Source organism: Prionailurus viverrinus, chromosome F2 (genome assembly GCF_022837055.1).
Source record: "Prionailurus viverrinus isolate Anna chromosome F2, UM_Priviv_1.0, whole genome shotgun sequence".
NCBI lineage: Eukaryota > Metazoa > Chordata > Mammalia > Carnivora > Felidae > Prionailurus > Prionailurus viverrinus.
The window spans coordinates 67142783-67169953 of NC_062578.1; the positions used below are offsets into that span (position 1 = coordinate 67142783).

The window sequence follows — 27171 nt, forward strand, 5'->3', positions numbered from 1 at the left end:
ATAGGTCATATCTAACAAGAGAGCCCAGCGCAGTGCTTGGTGCAGAGTGGATGCTTAATAAAGGTAACTGCTCGTTATTTTCTTCCTTCCTCTCCCCACTGCCCCCACATCAGCTGAGTCTCATTTCTCAAACAGGAAGGAGAACAGCTATTTTGACTTGTGTCAGGGTAGCGATCGGGCTAGAATTCCTTAGGTTCATCATTATTGGAGTTATTTACCACTTAATAAGCGTCTACGGGGGTCTAAAAGGCTCTCACCAGGACCAACGTCTTGCAGTTTTTCTTTAGGCCCAGCCAAGGGAAATAACGGGAAATGGGGAAAATTAGTTTTTTGTGCCTTGTTCCTGACTTTCTTTCCTTGTGGTGCCTCCAGCCTGGGGGTCCGGAGTCTTATGCTTTCCTTTGGTCCAGCAGGGGCCTCCCACCAGATTCCTCTCCTTCCTTAAGAAACCCCCATCTCCTAGATCATTCCCTTCTTATCACCCTACTCAAATTACTGGTCTTTTGCAGTATCCTCTAGGACCTATGAGAAAATGGGTAAGCTAAGCCACGAGGCTCATTTGAGCTAAACGGTAGTGGGTAATTGTTGATTAATATGTTGATTTTGTTTTCAGGGTATTGTATTTTAAACAGAGGCCTTTAATCTTGGGTTCCTAGTTATTTTAGGATTAGAGACTTTTCCAGGTTTGTACTCCTCATTTTCCTGTGAAGGTCAAGACCCCACAGTTAACAGCAGAATGTGGGTCAGAAGTCAGGTTTTCTGATTTCTAGTCCAGATTTCTTCCTGCGAGAACAGAGTCACTATGGGAATCTTTGGTTCCAAGGTAGGTGAGCTGGGAAAAGAACTTTGGTCAGCTGGGCTGATGTAGTACCTCCTTCTTGATGAGCGAGGGCCAAGGGCTGTGATGTGCCTTGAACTTGAACCACCCACCAAAACTTTGCCAAGAATCAGCCAGTAACAGCTTGGAGGGATGAGTGTCAGACTTCCATTTTTTAATTCAATTTTTGAGGTGGTTTTAATTTCTGGATTAAAAAAGAAAACAACTTTTATTCATTTGCACAGGGAAAAATAAATAGATTCTAAGTTACCGGAAAGGTCATTTTTATTCCAAAATCTAGACATATTCAATTACACCCTCATTAAGAATGAAATCTCCCCTCCCCAGTAACTAAGTTTTTCTCAGGGGCTCCACTGTGGTACCTGTGACTCCTCTGAGCCTCTATGTGTGCCTGGCACCGAGAGGGGGCCATGCATTGCTTTAAACCCTCTCAACTCACTGCCAGTGAGCCTAAAGCTTCAATCACTTGGTGCCCGAGGGACTGCATCTTTGCTGAAGGCTAATAATAAAATCATCACCTATTAGTGCAGTGGTGAGGCAGTGGGAAGGGTCCCTAGGGCATGGGAGATGGGAAGGGTAGGTTTTGATGGAAGGGATGGGTTGGTTAAAAAAAGAAAGAAGGGAAAGGAGAAAACACTTCTAGAACTTAAGTTATTTCCTGAATAAGCCACTTGTGGGTGGGGAACCTTAGTTTGGGGAACAAGCGAGGAATGGAAGGGCAGTATGAAGAACAAAGGCCAAGGAAGAGAGAGGTCTTACTAAGAACAAAGTTGAGAGAAGGCAGCCAAAGTGAATTTCACCCACTTCCGGAGTTTGCTGGCATTGTCTCCATGGTTGAAAGCTCCAGGCTCCTCCCTCTGAGACCCGTCAAATGCCCCCTTCCATAGTATTTGTTTTTGGGGCCAGCTGTGGGAAGAGATGAATAGTACACCAACTTAACTTGCAGAGATCTTTTTCCCTCTTTTCCTTGTTCCCAAATAAACCTTCAAGCAAGAAAGAACACACAGACCTTGACCCGATTCATGTCTCACCAAAGCAGGACTGTGGGAGTCCAGTGCCTATAAATCAGCTTCCCTCTCTGAACTCCTCAAAGAAAATCTTCCCCAAGGCAGTCGCCTCATGCCAGACTTCACACACACTGACCAGCCCTTTGAAATTCTGTCTGCAGATAATGGCAGTTACAGCAGGCCTGTCTTATTGAGAGAATCGTGTTGGCTGTGATATAATCCAGAAGAATCCCCAAGGTGGCTGATGAGATTTGCCTTTTGGAGGAAAAAATATAACAAGGACTATATTGCATTTAACATTGTAGTTTAAAGACGTCTTTAGTCTTGCAGCCCTAGATATTTCAGGTTTCTAAAATTAGGCAGGTGATTGTCTTCAAGCTCAATTTAGAAGTGAACTGGGGGTTAGTGAGGATTCAAGTACCATCTCCTCTACTGGGTTTTTTATTGGTGTGGGCTTTTCTTAACCTTGGGGTCCAACCAGACTTCAGGCTACAAATAGCTAACACTGGATTGTCAGGGGCTCAAGTCAAGGCCAGTTTGGGGACACAGGGTGAGGGAAAGTCTAAGTATATATGTCTGTTAGCTCTCTAAGTTGTGTATCCAAATTATCGTTTTAGTCCATGATATCAGAATCACCTGGATGCTTGCTTAAAATGTTTGCTTAAAATATTACCAGGCTGTACCCAATCTGACTGGTTCAGAAATTTGGGGGAAAGGTGACAGCCTGGAACTTTACATTTTATATAATTTCTCCATGTGAATCTAACGCACATCAAGGGTTGCTTTTATAAGATTCAACTCCTAAAAATTTTAATACCTGTTTACAACCTAAATTTCAAATTCTTGGGAGAGAAAAACCATGATTGGTTTCATGTTCCAATGATCTTTTGCTAAACAACAAATTACCCCCAAATTTTTAAAAAAAAACAATTCTATCTCATGATGTATGGGTAAGGAATTTAGGCAGGGCTCAGCTGGTGGGGCTGATAGCAGGCTGAAGGATCCACTTCCAGACAGTGCATTCCCATGACCAGCAGGTTGTTCCTGGTTGTTAGCTGGGAGTTCAGCCAGATCACCAATGGAGAGACCTCAGTCTCTTTCATACGGGTCTCTCCATGGGGCTGTTTGGCTTCCCCACAATACAGTCGCTGGGTTCTAAGAGCAAATGCTTTGAGGGACTAAGATGGAAGCTGCCAGCTTCTTCTGACATAGTGTTAGATGTCAGACAGCGTCACTCTACCATATACTGTAAGTCAAGAAATTACTCCCAGCCCAGATTCAAGCATAGAATGAAACACACCTCCCCCACGATGATGTGAAGAATAGCATGTGCATAGAGAGAGGAAAGAAATCAAGAGTGCGCATCTTTGAAGACTTTTCTACTATACCTTGCTTGGCTCAGTTGTTGGCTCCTGCACCAATCAATCATGGACACAGGGATGGGGACATGATACAGATTTAGTCACTGGGGGCTCAACCTGGCATACTTAGGAGGGCACCCATTAAAACAGGCACTCTAAGGGATGTCTGATGATTATAGAATCTTATAGATTATCTAGCTTGAGCATTTACTCAAATTAGGAACTGCCCTTAGGCATTGGCTATCCTTTCCATAAGGCACCCTGTTCCATTTTCAGACAGTTATAGCTATTTAAACCTGATTCTGGTTCTCTGTAATACCCATCTATTATCCATTAGAATAACACTCAACTATGGATTGTTTTTTTAGACTGCAAGTTTCTCCATCAGGCTTAAACTCTTTAAGGCCTGGGCCTGTGTATTTTATGTATCCAGCCTCAGTCCCTGGCATACAGTAAGTGCTAAGTAAATGCATGTTGAATGTTCTTGAATGAATAAAAACATTTACTTTCCCCATCTACATAGATAGAGTTGAGTTTGAGTTTGATGTGGATATTGAGTTCCTATCTAATAGTTTGTTATTGCTCCCATATTTTTTTTTAAGCAAAAATCATCTGAAGTAATTTATGGTTAAAATGTAGGTGATAAATCAAGTGAACACTGTCCTAAATATTGGCAACTGAAGCTAAATTCTTTAAAATAATAGGGAAAAACTTATCATTTTGGAGCCAGGGTTGAAACAGCCATAAACAAAAGCATTATGTGCTTTGTTGCTGTTTAATTTAAAGGAAAGTCAGCAAACTATACCCCCCACCCACCCTGGGCCAAATCCTGCTTGCCACTTGCTTTTGTAAGTAAAGTTTTATTGAAATACAGCCATGCCCATTTGTTTCCTTATTGTCTATGACTACTTTTGTGCTTCAACAGAAGAGTTGAGTAGTTGTGGCAAACTATGTATTCTCTCAAAGCCTAAAATATTTACTATCTGGCCTTTCACAGAAAAAGTTTGCTAACCTCTGATAAAGGGCTTGTCTTACTCCATTTGGTGTCATGAGAAAAATGCCATAAACTGGGTGACTAATAAGCAACAAACATTTATTTTTCACTTTCTGGAGGCTGGAAGTCTGAGATTAGGGTGACAGTGTAGTTGGTTTAGGGCTGTCTTCCAGGTCGTAGATTCTTAATGTATCCACATAAGATGAAAACTGGGCTAGGCAGTGATATGGGGTCTCTTTTATAAGACAATCCCATTCATAAGGGCTCCACACTTAGGACCTAATTACCTCCCAAATGCGTCACCTTCTAATATTATCACATTGGGCATTAGGATTTCAACATGTAAATTTTGCAGGTGGGGGTGGGGACAAACATTCAGACCATTCTAGGGCTCTTCATGACCCTTTGATTTTGGTTATTTTACTTGGCAACTTTGAAGGAGTCTTATCTCCACATTTCACATTTCCAGACTTTTTTTTCCCCAGCCCAAAAGAACTCTTCTCCAGCTTGTCCATGGTGGGGTCTCTAGTAATGCTGAACTTTTAGGTAAAAACAAAGTAATGGGATTTTAAAAAATTGCTTTACTTAGACAATTAATAAGGGTAGATCATGAACCAGCATAAGGAGCAGAAGACTTTTAACTTAAGAGAATGGGTTTGGGACCCATCCAATTAAACCCTGTAATAGACGTTTATTGTTCTTTGGTTGTCCAGGTTGCATTTCTCCTTTCTTTGGGTAATAGCAACTTATTTTTTTTATTTTTATTTTTTTTAGAGTTTATTTATTTTTGAGAGAGAAAAAGAGAGAGAAGGAGGGGCAGAGAGAGAGAGGGAGGCACAGAATCCGAAGCAGGCTTCAGGCTCTGAGCTGTCAGCGCAGAGCCTGACGCAGGGTTTGACCTCAGGAATGGCGAGATCATGACCTAGGCTGAAGTTGGATGCTTAACCAACTGAGCCACCCAGGCACCCCAATAGCAACTTATTGACTTCTGGGTAATTATCTCTTTCCATTAAGTGCTGTCTTGGTTGAATCAAAGTACCTCACCTTACCCTACCCAAAGTTAGATATATGACTCAAGCTAGGGCTCTTTGACCCAAAGATGAACAGAATGTTGAAATTGATGCATCCTAGTAATGGTGGCCTACAAGACATCCTTCTCTTTCTGTTGCCTAGGGTCCTGGGGATGCTCTGGTCCCTGCCAGATTTACCAAGCTTTCCTTTAATTCTGTGAACCACCTGTATTCTTTCAACACTTCCCTGTCTAATTAAAATTAGTCAAATTCTGTTTCTTACAACCAAAGACCCTAAATGATACAAATAGACAAATAATAAAAATCATATGAGAAAAAGAAATGTTCCAATAAATGCAAATTGAAATAAGTCTTTATAGCCTATAAAATTAACAGAGATTCAAACAATTGTATCAAGGATGTAGTGAGATACATGTTCATGCAAACTTTCTCTGAGATTGTTAATTGGTGTTTCCTTTCTGGCAATTATTTTTTTATAATATGTGTCAAGAGAATTGAAAAAGTTCATGTCTTTTGACCTGGCAATTCTGCCTCTAGGCACTTGTGCCAATAAAAGAACAAGATATGGAGGTACAGATTTATGTAGAAAGTGTTCAGTGTTGTTTATAGTAACAAGAAATAGGAATTTACTTAAATTCAATATATTCAGAGGATGGTTAAGTAAATGAAGGAGGTGATATTATGTAATAATTTAAAAAGTATGGACTCTGGAGTTGGTCAACCTGGATTTAAGTCCTATTCTGCATCTGACCAGCTGTGCAACCTTGGACCAATTGCTTAGATTTTCATCTGTAAAATGTAAACAAATGATTTTATCTAATTGTGGTTGCCAGCCTTCCAAGATGGTCCCCGTTGATAAGTGCTTCCTGGTATTCATGTCCTTCCGTAGTTCCTTCTCACATTGGAGAGGCTGACCTGTGTAACCAGTAAGGTATTGTGAAAATGACAGAATATGGTTTCTGAGTCCAGGCCATAAAAGACATGTGGCTTCCATCTTGCTCTGTTTTGGATTACTTGCTCTGGGGAAATTGAGTTGCCATGTTGGGAGGGCACTTAAGCAGACCTCTGGAAAGGTCCGTGTGACAAGGAACTGAGGCCTCCTGCCAAAAGCCATGTGAGTGAGCCATCTTGGAGGTGGATCCTTCAGTCTTGATGAAACCTTCAGATAAAACATGCCGGATAACTGGTTGACATCTTGATGGCAATTTCACAAGAGACCTCTAGCCAGAACCACTCAACTGAGCTACTCTCAAATCCCTGGCTGTGAAGTAACAAACGTTTATTGTTGTTCCAAGCTACTAAGTTTTGGAGCAATTTGTTATACAGCAATAAATAACAGGTCATTTAACTTCCCCGAGCCTCAGTTAATTCATTTGATAAATGGGGACAATACTGCCTGCCCTAGCTTTTTGTGCAGAACAAATATGATTAGTGAAGAATTATAGGTCTACCATTATTATCTGAAATCTTAGGAACAAGATATGTTTGGGTATTAAGAATTTTTCAGCTTTTATTAAAGTGATAAGATGCATTATTTTTAATTTTTTTTAATGTTTATTTATTTCTGAGACAGAGAGAGAGCACACCCACACATGTGGGGGGGAGGGGCAGAGAGAGAGGGAGACACAGAATCTGAAGCAGGCTCCAGGCTCTGAGCTGTCAGCACAGAGCCCCACACGGGGCTCGAACCCACAAACTGCAAGGTCATGACCTGAGCCAAAGTCAGTCACTCAACCGACTGAGCTACCCAGGCACCCCAAGATGCATTATATACTATATTCTGAAACAACCCATTGGGGTCTGATTCAGCACCTCATAATCCAACAGTGATATTCTGGCATGAAAATGTATGAGTATGCACCTGAAATGGAGAAATAAAGACTAAAAATAGTCTCATGTCAGTTTTTCCTGTCAGGATTTGCTGCCAAATGAATTCACTGCCAATATACAAAAAAGAACAAAGAAGCAGAATTGGTTTTCAGAGCTTTTTGGATTTCAGAAATGTGGTAAGAGACTGTGGATTTCTATGTTTTTTATCATCTAGGTTGATTTCTTTCCAAACACTAGCTCCCTATCTTACATAGTTGGTCTCTGGTTATTTTTCACCCATTTATTTAGATTAATGAGGAAGAGACCAAGGTGGCTTCCATCACTCTTTGGAAATCCAAGGGGTGGTAGGTTGAAGCACTGGAAAAACCAGAGTTCCAACAAGAGCATCTCTCCCCTTATGAATTTAGTTCTCATTTCTGGGTGAACACCTGATAGTCATGACCCCAGAGGAGATCAGTGAATCATCCAGTCATGGGGTTTAGAGATGATTCAGCAAGATTGAAGTGGTATCAGGAGTGCTTTTGGCTGAAGATCTGGAAGGTACTGATTACACATCCAATTATGTAACTAGTCCTGAGGCTCACATTGTGGTACAACCTGATTCTCACCCAAACTAAGCATGAGACAGGGCCCTCACCTGGTGGGGCATGATTTCCTGGTAGATCCCAGGCCCTGGGAGTCCAGGGAGATTGTTCCTGCCAAGATAGTTCTCTTTCCTCTCTGTAGAGAATGGAAGATGGACTGAGAGTCAGCCCTGTCCATTTTAACCCTCTCAACATTGTCCTCTTTCTCTGAGGCAAGGCCAGGGGTGATTTTGGGGAACCAGAAACAATTCCTTGTCATATCTTCTTGAAGTGTTGTCTTCCAAACAGGTCTATGAGTGGTATTGGAGGAGGACTTCACTGTGCTGAATCAATTCCTAATGTCCAACATTCAATAATTAGAGACTCATTCAATTAAGACTTATTCCCTAGTTCTCATAGGTAGAATAATGTACTAGAACTAGAAGTCATGAGCTTGGGTTCAAACCCCATTTCTGCTGCTGACCATGAACTTGGCCAAGTCATTTTATCTTCCTGAGCTTCATTTTTATCAATCAAGTAGGGGGGGGAAGGAAGGGGCTCTATTAACTTTAATATTCTACAATTATCTTTGGGAATCTATGTGTGAATCCCTTATGTGAACTCTCCATTCATCCCACAAATATTTGTTAAATACTTATGTTATGTTTTATTCTAGGCATTGAAGATATATTGTCTCGGCTGCTAATTTATATCCTAATATGATAAGGCAGAAAACACATAAATCTTAAAAGAAAAAGTAGAGGTTGTGATAAGTGCTACAAGTAAAATAAAGCAAGAGACTAGAGAGTGAATGTGGTGTGGTGTGAGGGAGTACCCATGACTACACTAGGCAGTGGTCAGGGAAGGATTCTTAGAGGGAGCTGAGATTTGAGAAGGAACCTGATTATCACTCGATAGTATTTGTTGAATGTATGAATGAACAAGAAGGAGATAGTCATGGGAATACTTGGAGGAAGAACGTTCCAGGCGGAGGAAACAGTCAATGGTAAAGATCCTGAGTTGAGAATGACCTTGGCATATTTGAAGACTAGAAAGAAAGAGGTGGGGCTGAAACATAGTGAGTAGAGTGTCACTATGAAGTCAGCAGGAAAGCCAAGGTAACCAGGGTCTTGAAGGTTTTATTCTGAATGCTAAAGGAACCATTGGCAGAGTGACATAATCTGATTTACACTTTAAAAATATCATTCTGCAATGTGATACCAGTTCCCACCCACCAGAATGGCTAACATGAAAAAGAAAGACAATATCAAGTATTGTTAAAGATGTGTAGCAGCTGGAATTCTCATACACTGCTGGTGGAAGCAGAGATTGGTATGACAAGTTTGGAAACTGGCCATATCTATAAAGCTGAACATATGTACACCCCATGACCCAGCAATTTTATTCCTAGTTACATACTCAACAGACAGGTAAACATATGTTCACCAAAAGGTATGTACGAGAAAGTTTATAATAGCTTCAAATGGGAAACTACATAAATGCCCATCAAGAGTAAAACAGAAACGTGAATTGTAATATCGTTGTACGGTCGAGTATTATAAGCAACAAGAATGAACAAACTATAACTACACATAACCACATGGATGAATTTCACAAAGTTAATGTTGAGCAAAAGAAGCTGTACTGAAGAGTTCAAACTATCTATTCCCATTTATATAAACTTCTTAAACAGGCACAATTAATCTGTGTTAGAAGTCCAAATAGTAGTTCTTTTTGGAGAGTCTAATGACTGGTAGAGTTGTGAAGGGGCCTTTTGGGGTGCTGTAATGTCCTGTTTCCTGACCTGGAAGCTGGTTATATGAGTGTGTTTGGTGGCTTTCTCTAGTCATCCCTTTATTCTTGCTTCCCCAGACTAAAAGGATGTTGAGCCTAGAGGGGTGGAGTGAAGAATGTGGGAGGGTATTTTTTGCTGGCCATCATAGAGCAATGTCTTCTTTTCCCTTTACAGTTGCGATTTTCTTCTTCTTATTTTTTTTAAATGTTTATTTTTGAGAGACAGAGACAGAGTGCGAGCAGGGAAGGGGCAGAGAGAGAGGGAGACACAGAATCTGAAGCAGGCTCCAGGCTCTGAGCTGTCAGCATAGAGCCCAATGCGGGGCTCGAACTCATCAGCTGTGAGATCATGACCAGAGCTGAAGTTGGACACTCAACCGACTAAGCCACCCAGGTGCCCTGCGATTTTTTTTTATTAATTTTTTTAATGTTTATTTATTTTTGAGAGAGAGTGTGCACACGAGAGGGGGGGTGGGGAGGGGCAGAGAGAGAGACACACACAGAATCCAAAGCAGGCTCCATGCTCTGAGCTGTCAGCACAGAGCCCGACGTGGGGCTTGAACCCACAAACAGTGAGATCATGACCTCAGTGGAAGTCGGACACCCAGGTGCCCCGATGTGATTTTCTTCTTTTTAAAAAATGTTTATTTATTTATTTTGAGAGAGAGAGTGCTACTGTGCGATCAATCAAGTAGGGGGAGAGGAAGAGAGAATCCCAAGCACCTTCTGGGCTGTCAGTGTAGAATCCAACACAAGGCTCAATCTCACAGTCAGATCATGACTGAGCTGAAATCAAGAGTCAGATGCTTAATTGACGGAGCCACCCCGATGCCCCAAACAGTTGTGATTTTCTCAAGAGTGTTTGGCAGATGAGATTCATTCATTTTACAGGCAAGGACATTGTAGCTTAGTGACCTGCCTGAGGAATCCATCTCTCTACAGGGAGAGCCAAACCTCAAATCCAGGTCCTCAGATGTTTTTTCATGAAGCCCACTGCTGTTTCTGTTTCTCCATGTTGTCTCTCTGGATTGGACCAACTGGTCACCCAGGCCTCCTTCCAACTCTCTGACTCAGAAATGTTACATTTGCATTTGTGAATTTGAATCTTGAAACTAATCTAAGAAAGTACAGTGCTTTGACCATTATGTTTATTTATGGAGTCTTATATCTAATTATTTTTCAAAGCAATGTTTTTAATTAAGGAGATAAAAATATTATAAGTTAAAAAAAAGAGGTGGAGAGATCTGTTAAACTTTGGGGGAAGAAATGATGGTTTTCATCATTAGATTTTCTCAGCCCCACTGCACGGACATATGGAATTGTGTGTGACACATTTTTGCTTTAACCACAAAATTTCATGAATTTTCAGTCACTGAATAATGAAATGAATCATCATTCTAGATGAAAAGGAGGCAATTTTGAGGGCAAAAAAATATTTCCCTGAAGACATTTTGAGAAACTAAGGCCTTGACCACATTCATCAGGACTGAGCCCTTCTGGGATAAGTGTACTGTGCCTTTGGCATGGAAGAGCAGGTCACGGTGTCCCCATCGGATGAGGAGCTGGTGGCCAGGTATCTGAGATCTATTTAGTCTCTTTTTCTATGTATCTACAGCTATAGCTAATAGGTAAACATTCTTTGTTAATAGGCAAGTAAGAGTTTTCTTTTTGGCCAGTTGAACTGGAACTGTGGGGCAGCAAGGAGAATAGCACTTACTGAGTGCCTATTGGGTGGGTCCTCCACTATCATTTTATTTGTTACCTATTCTGGTGGAGGCTATTTATTCTTCCACATACAAGGACCTCATAGGTATGGAAGTGAAGCTTGAATTTTTTGAGGTGGGAGACCATTGAAGGGGTTTAAGCAAGAAAGATATCTGGCCAGGTTTATCTTTCAGAAAGGCAAATGGATCTATTGATTTTCCCCAAGCCCGCTAGGATTGCCCCTAGCAGGGGACGGGGAGCTAGAAGAGGAGACTTTGGAGCCAGGAAGAGTGGTTAGGGGGCCTGTTGTATAGTCTGGTGAGAGATCATTGTATCCCTATGCAATACACCCTTAAAGCTTTGCCACCTTCTCCGCCCCCCCCCCATCCTTTCTGCTACCATTGTTATTTACAATGTCATTGTAAATTTAAATTTTAAGTGTCACTGACATTCAAAATGTCACTGTACACTTTACTTCTACATCTGTTATTACCCCCAGCATTCATAGTGGCTACTGTTGCTTTAGACATTTATAAGGTCATCTCAGGTGCTTCCCCCTCATCAAGCCCTGAGAATGAGGAAAATATCATAATGCCTAAAATATAATTTGGCAACTATGTTCTAGTGGGGTAAGTGGTTTGCCTGGGGTCTTCTTTCACGTGGGAGGATTTAGAGGGTGACCGCTTAGGATTTTGTGTCTCATCATTATGTCCAGGGAGGAGATGGGTTACGGGCAAATGCCCACTGTCCTCTGTGACGGGCACAGACATGTGAAGACTTGTAAACTGTTACATTAGTGGCCATACCTCATCATCCTTCCTGGCGATGGGAATAGCCTGCCATCTAAACTTTCTGGACTTCTCCATGCTTCCACTGGTTGCCGGCAGAGTGATCTTCTTACAACACTCACCTGGATAAAGACCACTGTGCCCTCCCATGCCAGTCAACCACGTCCCCATATTTCTCCCCTTCTCCTGTGTCATTCCCCAAACTTACCTTCTCTCTCTTTTACGCTCATCCTAAATGTCTCGATTGCCATTCATTCAATTCATTCATTCATTCATTCATTCATTCATTCAACAAATCTTTGTTGATTGCCTTCTCTGTGTCAGGTACCAGGGAAACAGACGTGAACAGGGCAGCCATTCTCCATTCTCAGGGATCTTCCATTTGGGTGGGGATGTCAACTAAATAAACTCAGGAAAGCAAGTAAGACAATAAATAATTATGATTAAAAGGTGTGAAGGGAAGAAATAAGGAGTGCAAGAGGACAATGCAGTGGGTGGGATGGGGGCTAGGTTAGGGTGGTCAGGAAGGGTGCTGAGGAGGTGCGAGAAGCTTCTTGTGTTAACTGAGCTGGGTAATGCAGGTTCAGTGCTTAGTAAATGGGCAAATCCATTAACAGCTTTAGTTTACTCTTCAGATAAGTAAGCCAAATCAATCTATACTCCAAGTGGGGATTAATTCTGTTTTTTCTTTTTTTCTCAAATACTCGACAAAAGATAAATGTCTCAGAGACTCTGCTAATGAATTCTGCTATTTTTCTCCTTGGTCTTATCTTGAGCATAGATGTCTCTGCATTGCTTCCCTCCCAACCCCTTTTGGAAGGTTCTGATTTTGCAGTTGTCCTGAGGTGGCCCTCTTGTCTCTGAATGTGCGCAGTGCTAATGGGACTGTTGGAGAAACTACAAAGACAGCCTCTGATTCTGAATAGGACAGAATTTCCTGTCTGTATCTTTCTAACTTAGAAACACCTCACATTATTGAATCCCTGTCTGTGTCCTCAAAGCACCATTTTCCTGGACAGCTGGCTTGTTATGGGAGCGTTACTGGGGAATTCTGGATTGCATGCCCTGGAATTCTAATTAAATCAAATAAGTGAAATCAGGAGGAAGAGAGACTCATGGATGTCTTTAGGGAAAGCAAAAAACCAAATTCCCCACATGAAGAGAATAACGTGGCATTTGAATAGGAGCCTAGAATTCCTATAAGATTGCGTGAAAGCTGACATTTCAGAAAACAGACTTCCTTCTCCCCAGCATCCTTAGCATCGGATTCACTCTCATGACATCACCCCAAAGGCTTATGTTGGCAAGATCAAAAATAGGACATTATGGGTGACACTGTGCTAACAGATTAGTTCTCTCAGATAACTTCTTATGCCCGACCCTAATTCCTTCTTTTTTCTTTTACTGTTTATTTATTTATTTATTTTGAGAGGGAGAGCAGAAGAGGAGCAGAAAGGGGTAGAAAGGCTGGAGAATCCCAAACAGGCTCTGTGCTGTCAGTGTGGAACTTGATGTGGGGCTTGATCTCATGAATCGTGAGATCAGGACCTGTGCCGAAATCAAGAATTGGATGCTTAGCTGACTGAGCTCCCCTGCAACCCCCCCCACCCCCCGGCCCCAATCAACCAATTCCTTCTTGATTGGCATTTGGCAGGTATTGTTCACCCTGTACTCTTGGGAAGCTGCTCAGAAGCTGTGTCTTGTGCACATTAGTCTCAGAGTCCATACAATGTTTGCTAGTCCCTGTGAAATGGTTGGATTTAGCTTATGCATGTTCACTGAGTGTCTTTGCAGTGCCAGGCCCTGTGGGGCTGGAGTGGGGGATACAGAGATGAAAGACACAGTCCCTTCCCAGGAGGTGCTCCTGATGAGATGGGGAGAGGAGGAGTCCGTGCCACATGGCTCCACCTGGGGTGAGGGGGTGGTGGTGGTGAGGGCTCATCAAGGATGCCTTCTTGTGGGAGATGGTATCTGAAACAGGTTGAATTGTGTCTCCCCACAAATGCATGACCACCTGGAACCCAGAACGTGACCTTATTTGGAAATAGGGTCTTTCAAGATGTAATGAAGGAAGGGATCAAGATGAGATCAAACTAGTTTAGAGTGCGCCCTAAATCCAATAAGAGACAGAGGAGGACTTACACAGAAGGAAGCCATGTGATGCTGGAAGCAGAGACTGGGGTGAAATGCAGCTAAAAACTAGGGAATGGCAGTTTTCCTGATAATTAACTCCTTCTTTCCACCCAGAGCAGCCCATATACTCCAGTGATGTTTAGGGCCCTTTCACTTGTGCACCTGCTCATTCATTCTGCAGGCATGTCATCACTGTTTGTGTGTCAAGTACTGCCTGAACCTAGAGGTTCATAGGGACCAAGACTCTGTCTGCTCCTATGAAGAGCTTTCCTTCCAATTCCTTTAACAAGTCTCTACGGTGCTATGATGTAGAAGGAGCTGGAATAAAGGGAGGGGGAGTGCAGAGGTGGGTAGAAAGGCTGGAGAAGGCTCCACAGAGGAGGTGAAGGCTGAGTAAGAGTTCACGAGGCAGGGCAGGGGAAGGCGTCGTGGCAGAGGGAATGACGTGTGCAGAGGCACAGAGACATGGACAAGCATGGCATGTTGGAGGGGGGCAGCATTGTGTCAGACATCCTGAGAAGGATAAAGGGAGTAAAACCAGTCATAGTCCTTGTCCTCTGGGACATCGCAAATTTTTGTTATAGGTGGCGAAGGTAAATTCAGCCACTTTCTTCCTGCCAACACTGTTTTCTCTGCTGGCTCCTCTCCAGCTCACTGATTTATGTTGGGACAGGGTGTTTGATATTTTTGTTAGCGTTTTCTTGCATAGCCCTTGTTCTGTCCACTTCATTTCCATCCCCCTCCCTTGTTGCCTGTTGCAGTGATTAGTCAGGCTATCTGACATTTTTTACTTACAATGTTTTAGTTTAACTGCTGCTGGCTAAATATATTTTGACTTCAGCTCTGGATTGTGACTCTCTCCTTAGCCAGTGAGATGCACAAGCCTCATGCTAAAACCTCTTTCTTTTTGGACTGTGATTTCCTTAGCAGATTGCAAAGGGTCCCTTATGGCAGAAGGGCATTTCCTAACTCAGCTCAGATATGGGGTTTGGCCAGGCGGACCCCCAGGTATGTAAATGCACCTGCCACAGAGACCTCTTACTGGACGCACAAAGCGGCCTGCCGTGTGTGTCCCAATGTGTTTGGCCCTGGTGCCATCTTTCTTTATACATTCCAGGGGACAACTTACTTAGTGCTTCTGTGCCCCAGTGAGACTCATACAAGCTCCAAGTAGCCACAGATGCCAGCAGCTTATTAAATTTTGGATTAAGATGAAGGGAGAGAAAGCTGAGGCATTAGCAAGTCTCTGACAGAAGGAATTTTGGAGGCTGCAGGAGTTTACAGATGGCAAGACTCTCACTTCCAATTCCAGACAAACAGGACCCTCTAGGAGAAGCTCTCATCCTCTAAGCCTGACATAGGTAGGCCATGCTACATCTTCCCCAGGGTGGGAGAGAGAAAGAGGATAAAGGAAGTACACAGTGATCCCTTAGCAGAGGATCTGAGATGCTTGAACTAGGGCCTATCCACACTGACCTCTGAGTTTGAGATGGATTTTAGAGACAGTGTAGATTCAGCAGCCTCATTCTTTTATCCATTCATGCTATAATTATTGAGGACCTACAATACATGTAGGCAATGCCAAGCCCAGCCCTGGAAATGTGGAAGAGATTGGACAGATATGAGCCTGGAGGGGAAGATAGTGATCAAGTAATTACAAGTAGGATGAGGGTCTCAAAGAGGATGTATAGGGACAATGGAGACATTTAATAGGAGAGAGAGCTGACCCAGGCAAGGGTGGGGTACACGGAAGTCCTCTGATGCAGTGAATTTTAATCTGGCTGGTATGACTTGAAATTATGTCAGGTGAAGAGGTGAGAGAGGTGTGTATTAGACCAGAGCAAAGACCCAGAGGCAAGAGAGAGGAGGGGGAATAATAAAGGCAGAGGCAGTGGTGGGCACCGTGGAGAGCAGCAAAAGGCAAGGTCAGAGACATGGATGGGTACTGGGCAGCAGAAAGCCCTAGAGGCTAGATAAAGGATGGGGGGCTCTGTTCAAAGGTCTCTGGGAAGCTGTAAAGTCATTTAAGCAGGAGAGGAACATGAACAGTTTGTGTTTTTAAAAGATTAACCTGGCTGTTGTTTGGAGGGGACCCTGTGGGTGTGGTATCTGGGCCAAGCGTGTTTGGGTGGAGAGCACAGCAAGTGTGAACACAGACAGTGGAAACGATGTGTGAGCCTGGAGGCCAGTGTGGCTGATGCTGAGTTGGGGGACACGGTGCAGAGTGAGAGTAGCGGGGGCAGCAGTGTGGGGTCGCAGAGCAATCTTGCAGGTGTCTGAAAGTTGTCTGAGAAAGCTGGGACGGCTTTGGAGAGGTTGTTTTTTTTTTTTTTTAATTAAAGACATTTTTTAAATTAAGTTTTCTACTTAAAATTTTTTTCTAACTTTTATTTATTGTTGAGAGACAGAGAGAGACAGAGTGCTAGTGGGGGAGGAGCAGAGAGAGAGGGAGACCCAGAACCCAAAGCAGGCTCCAAGCTCTGAGCTGTCAGCACAGAGCCTGATGCGGGACCTGATGCCACCCAATAGCATAGGGGATTGAACTCACGAGCCATGAGATCATGACCTGAGCCAAAGTCGGATGCTTAACCAACTGAGCCACCCAGGTACCCCAACTTTTCTACTTTAATTCCAGTATAAGCTTTGCAGAATTTTAAACAAGGGAAGGATCTATTCTCACTTATAAATTTGTGAAAGATGCTCCAAGCTGATGGGTTGAGGGAGATTTGGGGGCAAAGGTGGAAGCAGAGACACCAGTGATGAGTTCAGATGAGAGAAGATGGCAGCTTGGACCATAGTAAGATCTGTGGCTGGTGAGGCGACTGGGCTCTGTCACACCTGAAACAGATGGAGTTGGGTGTGAGAGCCAAGAGCCAAGAGTAGCATCCAAGGCTTTGGGCCTGAGAAACTGGGACACAGGTGTTTCCCTCTCCCAGGATGGGGAAGCCTATCACGGGAGGAAAAAGTGTTCTTGAACATGTTTACATTGAGGTATTTAACATCCAAGTGGAAACATGGAGCAAGCTGTAGAGTCTGGAACTGGAGAACACTGGGAAGTCAGCAGCACATAGCTGGAATGATAAGCCCTACACTGGGGCGGCGGGGTGTCTCTTACCTTGGGAGTGAGGGTAGATGCACAAAAGGTGTAAGGGCTGAGCACTGGAGTGCACCTCCATTTATTAGTTGGGAAAGAAAGAGAGAAGAATGAACTGCACGCAGTAGGAAGAGACAGTGAATGGTGTCCCAGAGGTGGAGTGAGGAAGACATTTCTAGATGGAGAGAGAGTCATCTGTGTTGAATGGTCAAGTCAGATGAGAAATCAAAATGGACCTCCATTTAGGCACTGGAGGCATCACTGGAAGAGGTGGGATTGAGAGCCTGAATAGAGAGATTCAAAGAGAATAGGTTATAGTAAGAGGCCAGCCAACTGCTAAGGTGACAGTGATCATGATCAAGAGTAGGGGCTGATAATCTGGGCCAGGTGTCTGGACCACAGCCAAGTGGTCTGGGGAGCAGAGCAGAGCTTCAGACCCCAGCAGGAGAAACTGAAGGGCAAAAAATACAAATTAGGAAGAAAGGGTAAGTCCAGAACATAAGCCTGAAGAGCAGGGTAGGAGAAAGGCTCCAGCTTGGGGTCACTCTGGTGCCAGGTTCAGGGCAGTGAGACCCATTCCAGATGCTTCCATTGCTAGAGAGAAGACTTTTACCTATGCTATTGGGTGGCGACAGGGCTGGCCAGAACATGCTGGGAAGCGGGTCAGCACACGAATGTTTCAGTACCTGCAGCCGAGCAGGACAGTGGTTCTTGTTTTTTTATTTGTTTAATTTTTAAAAAGCTTATTTATTTATTTATTTATTTATTTATTTATTTATTATGTATTTTTAAGAGAGAGAAAGCGAGAGAGAGAGCAGGGGAGGGGCAGAGAGAGAGAATCCCAAGCAGGCTCCCCACTGTCAGCACAGAGCCTGACAAGGGGCTCGATCCCACAAACTGTGAGATCATGACCTGAGCCGAAACCAAGAGTTGGTCACTTCATGGACTAAGCCACCCAAGTGCCCAGGATGGTGGTTCTTAATCCTGACCGCACATTTCAATGATCTAGGCTCCACCTGAGAATCCCTGTCTGTCCCTCCGGAATGCAGCTCAGCCCCATTTTCAAACAGCTTCCCAGGTGATTATAATGTGTCACCATCTTCAGTTTATTCTTGAGCTTGGGATTGAGCCAGCTTGGGAAGAACTTTGAGATAAAAAGGGCTAGGGGATATTCAGCCCTGGCATGGAGAGGGCAATAATTGCTGGAATCTGTGAAGGAATTTGTTGGCTTGCCTCGGAAGAGCAATTCTCATAACATTTACCAAAATGAAAATCCTGATTAATTCTGCAGGTTTATAGCTCCCCAGAGGCTGGAGGAAAACATCCTTTGGCACTAGAAACAAACTTTATTCTGGCAGCATAGATAATTTTGCAAACCCTAGAAACTGAATTGACATATTTCCCTGGAATCCCAATGTACTACATCCATAGAATGCAAAGAAACAGGGTCACGGTCAATGTCTCACACTGCCACCTGGACCACCTGCTTCTAGGGACTCTTCCGGGTCTCTCAGCCCTTTAGTTCTGGATTTCCATGATGATCTGGGCAGATGTGGTTTTGGTCAGCCCAGCAGTTCTTCCTTTGGGGAAACTGCCTCTATCTCATCATGTGCAGTGGATAGACTGTCAGTGATAACAGTTAACATGACCTCAGCCTGTAGGGACATGATCTGGGATTACACAGTAGCACAAGCCCTGGAAACAGTGATTGACTCAAGAGGAAGCCATGGAATTAAAAAACGTCCAATTAGGATTATTTTCAGGATTAATATATGGATGATGGTCAAGTTCTGTCTTGAAGATGCAAAGTTAGAAAATGTGAGTCTGAGTTTATCAGTTGCCATTGTCTTCATAATTTGTGGATCAAGAAACTTGTTTGTAGAATGAAATCTAGTAGAGATGAGGTAGAGAAGGAGGGAAAGTGAGGAGAAAGAGAAAGGGGGAGAGAGAGAGAGAGAGAGTTGTGGTGTGGACAGAGAGTTCTGGCAACAATATGTCTGGTTTCAGGCCTCCGGGCTCTGGAACTTTCAGTCCTGTGGGCACTTCCTGCATCCTTTTAGGGTTAAGCTCCTTGGAATTGGGTTTCTGTCCCTTGCAACAGAAAGCATCTTGATTAAGACCAATAGTTTCTCGCCGACTTCATGAGAAGGTGGGAGTGTGAGGTATGCACTGGAGAGTGAGGCAGGCGTGATCAAAGAGTTTGTGAGGAAGCTGTCCCTGGGATGTCCAGGTATCTGTCTCAGGGTCGTAGCAGTCAAAGGAGGCCAAGTCCTCGATGTTGCAATCTGTGGTCAGCCGCCGCCCACCCGTTACATAGATCTTGTTCCCCATCACCGTGGCCCCATGGTGCATCCTGCGGTCTTTCATGTCCGCACACTTGACAAATTTGTTGGATTGAGGGTCATAAGCAAGAATCCTCCTTGTGTAACCTGAAAACCAAATGGCATATCGGCAAGCTCAGTGTTGCTCAGTTGGGAATGGAAGGCTGTAGTCGGGAAACATGGCTGATCTCTGCCATTGCCCAGTATCAAGGCTGCACTCTGAACTAAGGTGTAGTATGCTTTGGTAACCTGCCCAAGGTGTGGGCACAGGTGGGGTTTGGACTCCAATCTGTCTGATTCTGGCCCCTGAATCCTTAGCCTCAAGTTAAGGCAGCATTATATTAGGAGCAGCCTCCTGATTCCAGTGGCTTTCTCAGCCTCAATGTCATTTTCGTTTCTTTTACACACTCCCCACCTTCCCCAAGAGCCTTAACAATCCAGAGAAGGAGCCGTTGGGAATTCAGGAATGATTTCCACGACAGCCCTACCTGGTCCCTACCAGTCCCCACTTTTAAGATTCCCATTTTACAGATGTGCAAATGGAGGTACAGAAAAAAAAAAAAAGATTAATAAATTGCCAGAGAGTATACAGCCAGTGGCAGAGTCAGGATTTGAACCCAGGTCTGACCCTAAAACCAGTCCTCTTAACCAAGACACTATACTGCAAATGCAGAGAAATTATCTCTTAATGGCTGATATTATGAACAGTAGCAAACATTATTTTAGTATTTGCCATGTACCCGGGAGAGTGCTAAGTGCTTTAGATATATGAACACATTTTATTATCACAACAATTCTGTGAAATAGCTATTATTTCATTCCCTGTTTATAGATAAAGACAGGGAAAAACTTCTGGATGAGAAAAAAACTTTGCCAAGTCGTCCACACTCCCCTAGTTGGATGGATATGCTTTTAACAGCACTGTTTTGTAGAACAACATCTTTCTATTAGTGACCCGTTTTCCACGGGAGATGCCAAGTTTGTGTTCAGCCTCACGATCCTCTGTTCAAACTCACCTCCCACGATGACAATACGCTCCCCCAGCACCACTGCAGGGGCACACACATTCTTGATCATTCTTGTCTCCATTTTGAACCATGTGTTTCTGGAAATGTGGTAAACCTGAGGGAGAAATATAATCATGGTGCTGCATTGTAAAGGGATATGTATTTTTAAAAAGATAGAAGTAGTAGTTAAGAGAGTGAAATAGGAGTGATTTTTTTCACTTTTTCCTAGTTTTTGAAATGTAGGTAGATATAATACCTATTATACCAAGCAATATTGATATATTGGTATATACTAAGCAATACTGATATATTGCTATCAATAAGATATAATTAAATAACAGAAAGAATATATTACTAGAAATTGGTCTTTATGTGAGCCCATGAGATCCTTGGCTATGTGTCTATAGAATGGACCAAGAGTTAGGCATTGTAGTATGTGTTTTCTTACCTTGCTTGGAACATTTTTTTTCTTTTAATGGGAAATGAAGCAACTTGGGTATTCATAAAACCAATGATTTTTCAATCATTTCTATTTCCGGCTCATGTTTAGGTTTCTAAATGTTCCAGTGTATCAGAGAGGGCCTTAGAGCCAAGAATACATTTGGGGCTAGGAGAGGAAGGCTTTCGAACAGTTTGTGCCTGAAAGTCATTAGGATCAGAGAGGAAGTATGAGAAAAGAAAAAAAGAGCATAGAGGTGGGGCAGGACTCCTTGGCCATGCTCTGAAATAGAGTCACAAATCATGATTTCCAGAACATGTTCCCCTCAGTTTAAATAAAGTTCAAATATCAAATATAAATTAATTCAATGTTAGCAAAATTTAACACAAGAGATTTAGGATGGACTCATATAAGAAAAGAAGGGGCAAAACATTTACCTACAGAAGAAAATGGCAATGCTTTCTATATGAAGTATAATTCTTTGCTGGCAATTCTTTCTATATAAAATATAATTGCCACCATATGAAAGACTCTATGCTTTGTTAGTTTACCAAATTTGGTCTTCACAATCATCCTGTGAAGTAGGTACCATTACTTGCCTCCATTTTTTTCAGATTAGATTGAGGCTTAGAGGGGTTAAGTGACATGTCCAAAGTCACACAGCTAGAGTGAGTGGAACAGCTGGTCTGGTTGACCCCACCCGGAGTCCATGTTCTTAACCACCACACTCATGGCTCTGCCTGGGGCCATGTAAGTGTTGCCTTTCTTGATGGAGCCTTTGAGACTGGAGACCTCTTAGGGTCTCTGTCCGTTCTTGAAGTTGGTGAAGCATAGAGGAGGCCATGTGCTAAAGACAGAGGCAATCTTGATGGCTGTTAAGCCTCATGGTTTCATCTGAAAATACGTAGGTGACACTTTGGAAAGTAGGATCCTTGGAGCAAAAGCAAACACTGAATGAGTAATTGCCTCCTGACTTTCTGTTCTCTGTCAGCTTGGGGTATGGTTTCAAAGATAGATTAAACAGTTGCTCATAATCCTCATAATACCCCTAGAGAGGCTGGGGCAAGGATAACAAAAGATGGTCTTTGACCTGTGGAGGAAGTGATGTTATGGTGAAGGATTTGCTTAATGCCCTCCAGAAACAGAGGTAGAAAGAAGGCCAGGGAGAAAGGTACACATACACACACAAAGTGCACAGTAACCCCACTGCGGTATAGTTCCTCAAAGAATGCATGCCCGCAGAAGAACCATCCATTAAAGAAAACTCTGAACCTGTGCCAGAAAATCCAACCTATTCCATCAAGCAACCCCCAGCATTGATTTTACACTCTATTTGAATGAATAAAAATTTCGTATCAAAGTTAATGCTAGGTAGACAATAAAGGTTTCCATGAATATTTTTCCCCTTTCCCCCTTCTCACTACTGCAGTATAAAAGGATCACTCATTTGTTAGTGGATTTTTTTCTGCCTTTGCAAGAGTCTTGCTTGATGGTACTATGCATTTTTTGACGTTCCAGCTTAAAAGCTTTTCTGAGCCTTGTATTTATTCTTAGGAAATCAATAACAATTTTGCAATGTGAAATACTTAGCATAGTTGTTGACTTTATTTTGAAAAATATTTTTTAAAAGAGGGAGGGGCTCTAGCTTTACATAGAAGCACTTTGTTACATCTGAATTGTGTGGCCAGAGCTTGGTGGAGAGCAAAACATGTCTCTCCTGGCTCAAATAAATCATTGGGATTTGGAACAGACTCAGAATCTGCCTAGATGGTCAGGGAGGAGCTGAAAATATGGGCTGGAGAAGTGAAGGCAAGAAAAAACAGAAATTAAATTGGAGCTTTTCACTTTTCTCCATCTCCACTGGCACCAACTTAGCCCAAGCCACCAGTCACCCTGGCCTGGACCTCTAGAACAGTCCCCAGCTCTCCTGCTGTTGTCCACTTAGACCAGTCCTGTCTCCCCAAGCCATCTAAAGGGAACTTCTAAAAATGTAAATTTGATTACTTCAGCCACACTGTTACTCTCAGGCTACAACCCCAATTCCTTGACAAGGTCCAGAAAGCTGGTCAGGTCAGCCTCATCTGGACAAACACCCATCCCCTAAGAATGTTCCAGAATTTCTATAGTAGGGGCTCAGGGGCAGCAGTCTGGGTGGAGAGCACATGGGGACTAACCCCCCAGCCCTGCCTGGCATACCACCTTTCTCCTCCTGCTCTGTGTTGCAGCTACATTCTCAGGCTTTCAGTGTCTCCAGGCCATGGGCTGTGCCCCTTTCTGCTTCAGGGCCTTTGAGCAGCTGCTCCCTTGCCCAGCTTCACCACCTTGCCCTCAAAAGAGGACTCTGCCTCTGCTTAGAGAAGCTTCCCGTCTCCCTCCATGTCAGATCCTTCTATCCACCCAATGGTTCTCCCTCTTCATTTACTCCCCTTCTCTCTTGCCTCTCTGTTCAAGTCAGCAGACCAACCTCGAAAGTCATACCATCCCCGATTCCTTCTAGACTGGTTTAAGGCACTCCCCATGCTCTTAAAGCACCCCTCCATTTTGCACCTGAATTGCAATTGTCCAGCAAGCTCCTGGAGTGTAAGTGCACTTTCTTCCTCATGCCCACATCCCCAGGGCTCTTACCATGGCTGGGGCTCAATATAGCTCTTGAATAAAATAAATACTAGGAATTTCCATATCTTTAAAGATAGGCTCATTATTCAAGTTTTTCATTTCATTAGGTAAACTGCAGAGATTAGAACTTGCATGAAACACTTCATATTCTGACATTTTAGCCTCTGTTAATAATACTTCTAAGAGAGCTTGCTAGTGATATTAGCATCTACTTATCATTTAAGGCAAGGTTCCCCAACGTGGCTGCAACTGAGAATCTCCTGGAGATGTCTCTGATGTGTAAATGTCAGGACCCCACACAAAGAGATTTTGATTCCGCTGATTTGAGGTTGGGTTCCCAGGGATTTGGTAATGGACTGTGGACCAATGCTTGGGAATCTTACAGGGCCTTGCTGAATTGTTAGAAGCATCTGCAAAATTCCTATAGAATTTCACTATCAGGGGCGCCTGGGTGGCGCAGTCGGTTAAGCGTCCGACTTCAGCCAGGTCACGATCTCGCGGTCCATGAGTTCGAGCCCCGCGTTGGGCTCTGGGCTGATGGCTCGGAGCCTGGAGCCTGTTTCCGATTCTGTGTCTCCCTCTCTCTCTGCCCCTCCCCCGTTCATGCTCTGTCTCTCTCTGTCCCAAAAATAAATAAAAAAAAACGTTGAAAAAAAAATTAAAAAAAAAAAAGAATTTCACTATCAGACATTCACTGTGTTCTAGCTTGGACTTTTCCTCCAATGAAGATAAACTCTTTGTGTACAGAGATTGTATTTGATGTTCCTTTGTATGTGTTAATCTTATACAACAAGAATTCATAAATGGATGAAATCTTGCTGAATTTAAACTTTCTTCTTTCCTTCCTCCCTTCCATCCTTCCTTTCCTCCCTCCTTTACGCTTCCCCTGCAAATGATAGTGTGTATATATGTATTATATGTATGCATGCATGTACTCACATGTGTATATGCATGCATGTATATACATGTGTGTATGTATGCGTATATATGCATATGTGTATAAGTATGTGTGTGCATGCACTTGTGTGTATGTGTGGGTATACACTCATGCACTTACATGATGGGAAGGACCAGTCATTTACCTGGATAAGGCGCACAGGATTCTGCATGATGTCCTCTCCCCCAAAAAGGTAGAGTCTTTGGTCTTTCACAGCGACTGCAGGGTGGAGAACCCCCACTGGCATGCTGGCCATACTCTCCCAGATGTTCAAGATGCTGTTGTATCTCTCCATGGAGCCCATGACCTCCTGCCCTTCTCCAATCCCCCCAATGGAAAAGATGAAGTTCTTATGGGTAGTGCTTTTATGCGAGTAGCGGGCGACCAGCATGGGCTGCCCCAGCCTCCACTGATTGAGCTTCAGGGAGTAGATGTAGATGTTGTGGCTGGGCATGTTCTTCCCTGTGCCGACAGCCATGCCTCCCAGCACATAGATGCTGCGGTGCAAAGTGACAGCTGAGGCCTTGTACAGCCGGGTCGGGAGTTTGGCAAGGTTCTGCCACTGGCCGGTCTGTCTGTTGTACAGCAGAACGTCCCTGGTGGTCTGCTGGCTGTCCTTCCTTCCACCCAAGAGGACGAGGAAATCTTGGTAAGAGGTTCTTGGGGGGACATGCCATGGAGGTTGGAGGTCTGGGGCACTGGTGGCACTGTGCAAAGCAAACATCTGCCTCTTGGCTGTCTCCAGGATGGTCTGGCATGAGGGTGAGGACTGAAGGAGGGCATTGTTGGCGATGAAATGATGGAAGAAGGCCGGGTGGATGTACTGAAGCCTGACTTGCTTGAACAGCTCCTGCACGTGTCGTTTCCGGGCCTGGAGGTCGTGCTTGACCCAAACCATGAGGGCCTCAAACACCTTTTCCTCCTCCGCACAGAGCCCGTCGTCCCCCAGATAGTCTCTCAATTCCAAGACGCAGAGCTCCTTCAGGTCTGCCGATGCAGCCACCTCTGGAAAACACGTCAGGGCCACCTCCCTGGCTTTTTTCTTGAGGCTCTCACAACTTAAGATTTCAGAGAGTCTGATCATGCCCAGGCAGTTGCCGGGGGTCAGCTGGCTCTGGAGGTAGGAGGAGCAGGCCTCCAGAAGCTTGGGATACTGTAGCATGGAGGCTGCCTCCATCAAGGGCAGGACGTTCTCAGCCGTGATGTGCACCTCCCCAGTGTACACATACGAGATGATCTGGTCCAGAGTTGGGGGGTCGATGCCCCTCAGCTGGACTTTGGGCTCGCTTCTCTCCCGGAAGTTGCTGCAGAACATGGCCCTGAAGTAGGGGCTGCTGGAGGCCAGCACACTTCGGTGGCAGGGGACCTCCCAGGTCCCGGTACAGATGCTCACATCAGTCAGCATCCTGTTTTGCCTTAAGCCATTGAGCTGCCTCAGTAAGTCAGAGGAGAAGTCATGGTCTTTGAAGAGCAACTCATCTGGCAACTCCTCATCCATTCTACAAGGTGGGGAAGAGGTCCCAAGGGGAAGCATGTGCTGAAGTATTTAACTGTGTTGGCTCCAAGACTTACAGCATCTATGTCTATTCACCAAGATGCTTGTGGATAACACCAAGAATGTTGCTTAGTGAAGATTGGAAAGAGAGGCCACCTACACCCAAGACCTCACAGCCAACACCTCTCTTTTTGGTTGTGATTACTCTCAAAGGTAATAGGCAAATAGCATCTTCAGATAATCTGAGAAAAATGAAAAAGAACCACCAATGTTGTTGGAAGTTACTTGATTGTCAGGGGCTTAATTAAATGTGAGCCTGAAGCAAAGTGACAGTCCATGCATTTGACCAGCCGAATTCTGTGAGCTTCTCAGCATATGTGTTATTTAGTAAACCCATCTAAGCATCTTTCTGGGTGTTAGTCATTCCCCAAGGATGTCATTCTGGAGGCGTGGCCCTCGGGTAACTAGACAGTACTAAAGGATGAAAATGGGCCTTTGCAAATTATTTTTTAAAACATGATTTCACACAGTCTTTGGGGTTTTGTTTTAAGCATGTGATAAACAGAAAGCAGAGACCAAACAGTACCCTGGGCAGGGTTTACTGGATGACATCTGGCAGTCTACCCACAGAAGAATTAAACATTAGAGATATTTACCTTCATTTGCTGCAGTGACATCCACTGATGATGCCTGGTCCGGCTGGTCCCTCCGGAGAGCTTCCACCTCTGGATCCAAGTGAGACCATAAACCCAAGCCTTTCCTTCAGTTGGCAGATGATTTGTCCTGGGAGAGTTCTGGATTTGTTTATGCTAACGGTACTTTCACAGTTTTCTAGAACTTCGGGAAAGAAGCACTGGGCAGGGAGACAGTGTATACATTCCAGGGCTAAGAATAGTTGCATATGTACTTTCCACTGTTATGACATGTGACTTTTCAGTTGCCTTTTGCAGCAACCCGAGGGACTGTGGGGCCGGCGCATGCCCACATGCCTTGTTTCCTTGGCAAGTGTTTACGTCGTCATAAATAGATCTGGAGGAACAGCTTCTCTTAGAGAAGACTTTGCTGCCCACTTGGACACATCCTGAGTCCCTTGTCCTAAAAGTGCCTGGGAATTCTAGATGTTTGTAAACAGGTTGCTGTGACCTGGGGAGAGTCACTGGAGATAGTTTGGGGCAAGCTGAAGGTGGTGGATGGCCTTAAGGAAGCTGGAACATGGGCC

General features: G+C 43.9%; 1 protein-coding gene across 2 annotated transcripts; it reads right to left on the minus strand.

Moving 5' to 3' along the window:
* Positions 1–10213: 10213 nt before the first annotated feature.
* On the minus strand, positions 10214–26808 carry KLHL38 (kelch like family member 38). Of its 2 annotated transcripts, XR_007148509.1 has the most exons (7): positions 26609–26808; positions 24603–26194; positions 20475–20580; positions 18604–19566; positions 15073–15078; positions 11586–11591; positions 10214–10224 (listed from the first exon to the last, which is right to left on the minus strand). XR_007148509.1 is itself a non-coding variant. In XM_047842009.1 (4 exons), the coding sequence occupies exons 2-4, from the start codon at positions 25989–25991 to the stop codon at positions 19277–19279; spliced, it is 1785 nt and encodes a 594-aa protein (XP_047697965.1). In that variant the 5' UTR covers positions 25992–26194; positions 26609–26808; the 3' UTR covers positions 18346–19276. The 2 variants fall into 2 exon arrangements, 1 of the variants encoding a protein (XP_047697965.1); XM_047842009.1 differs by lacking the exons at positions 10214–10224; positions 11586–11591; positions 15073–15078 and having other exon boundaries at positions 18346–19566.
* Positions 26809–27171: the final 363 nt, after the last annotated feature.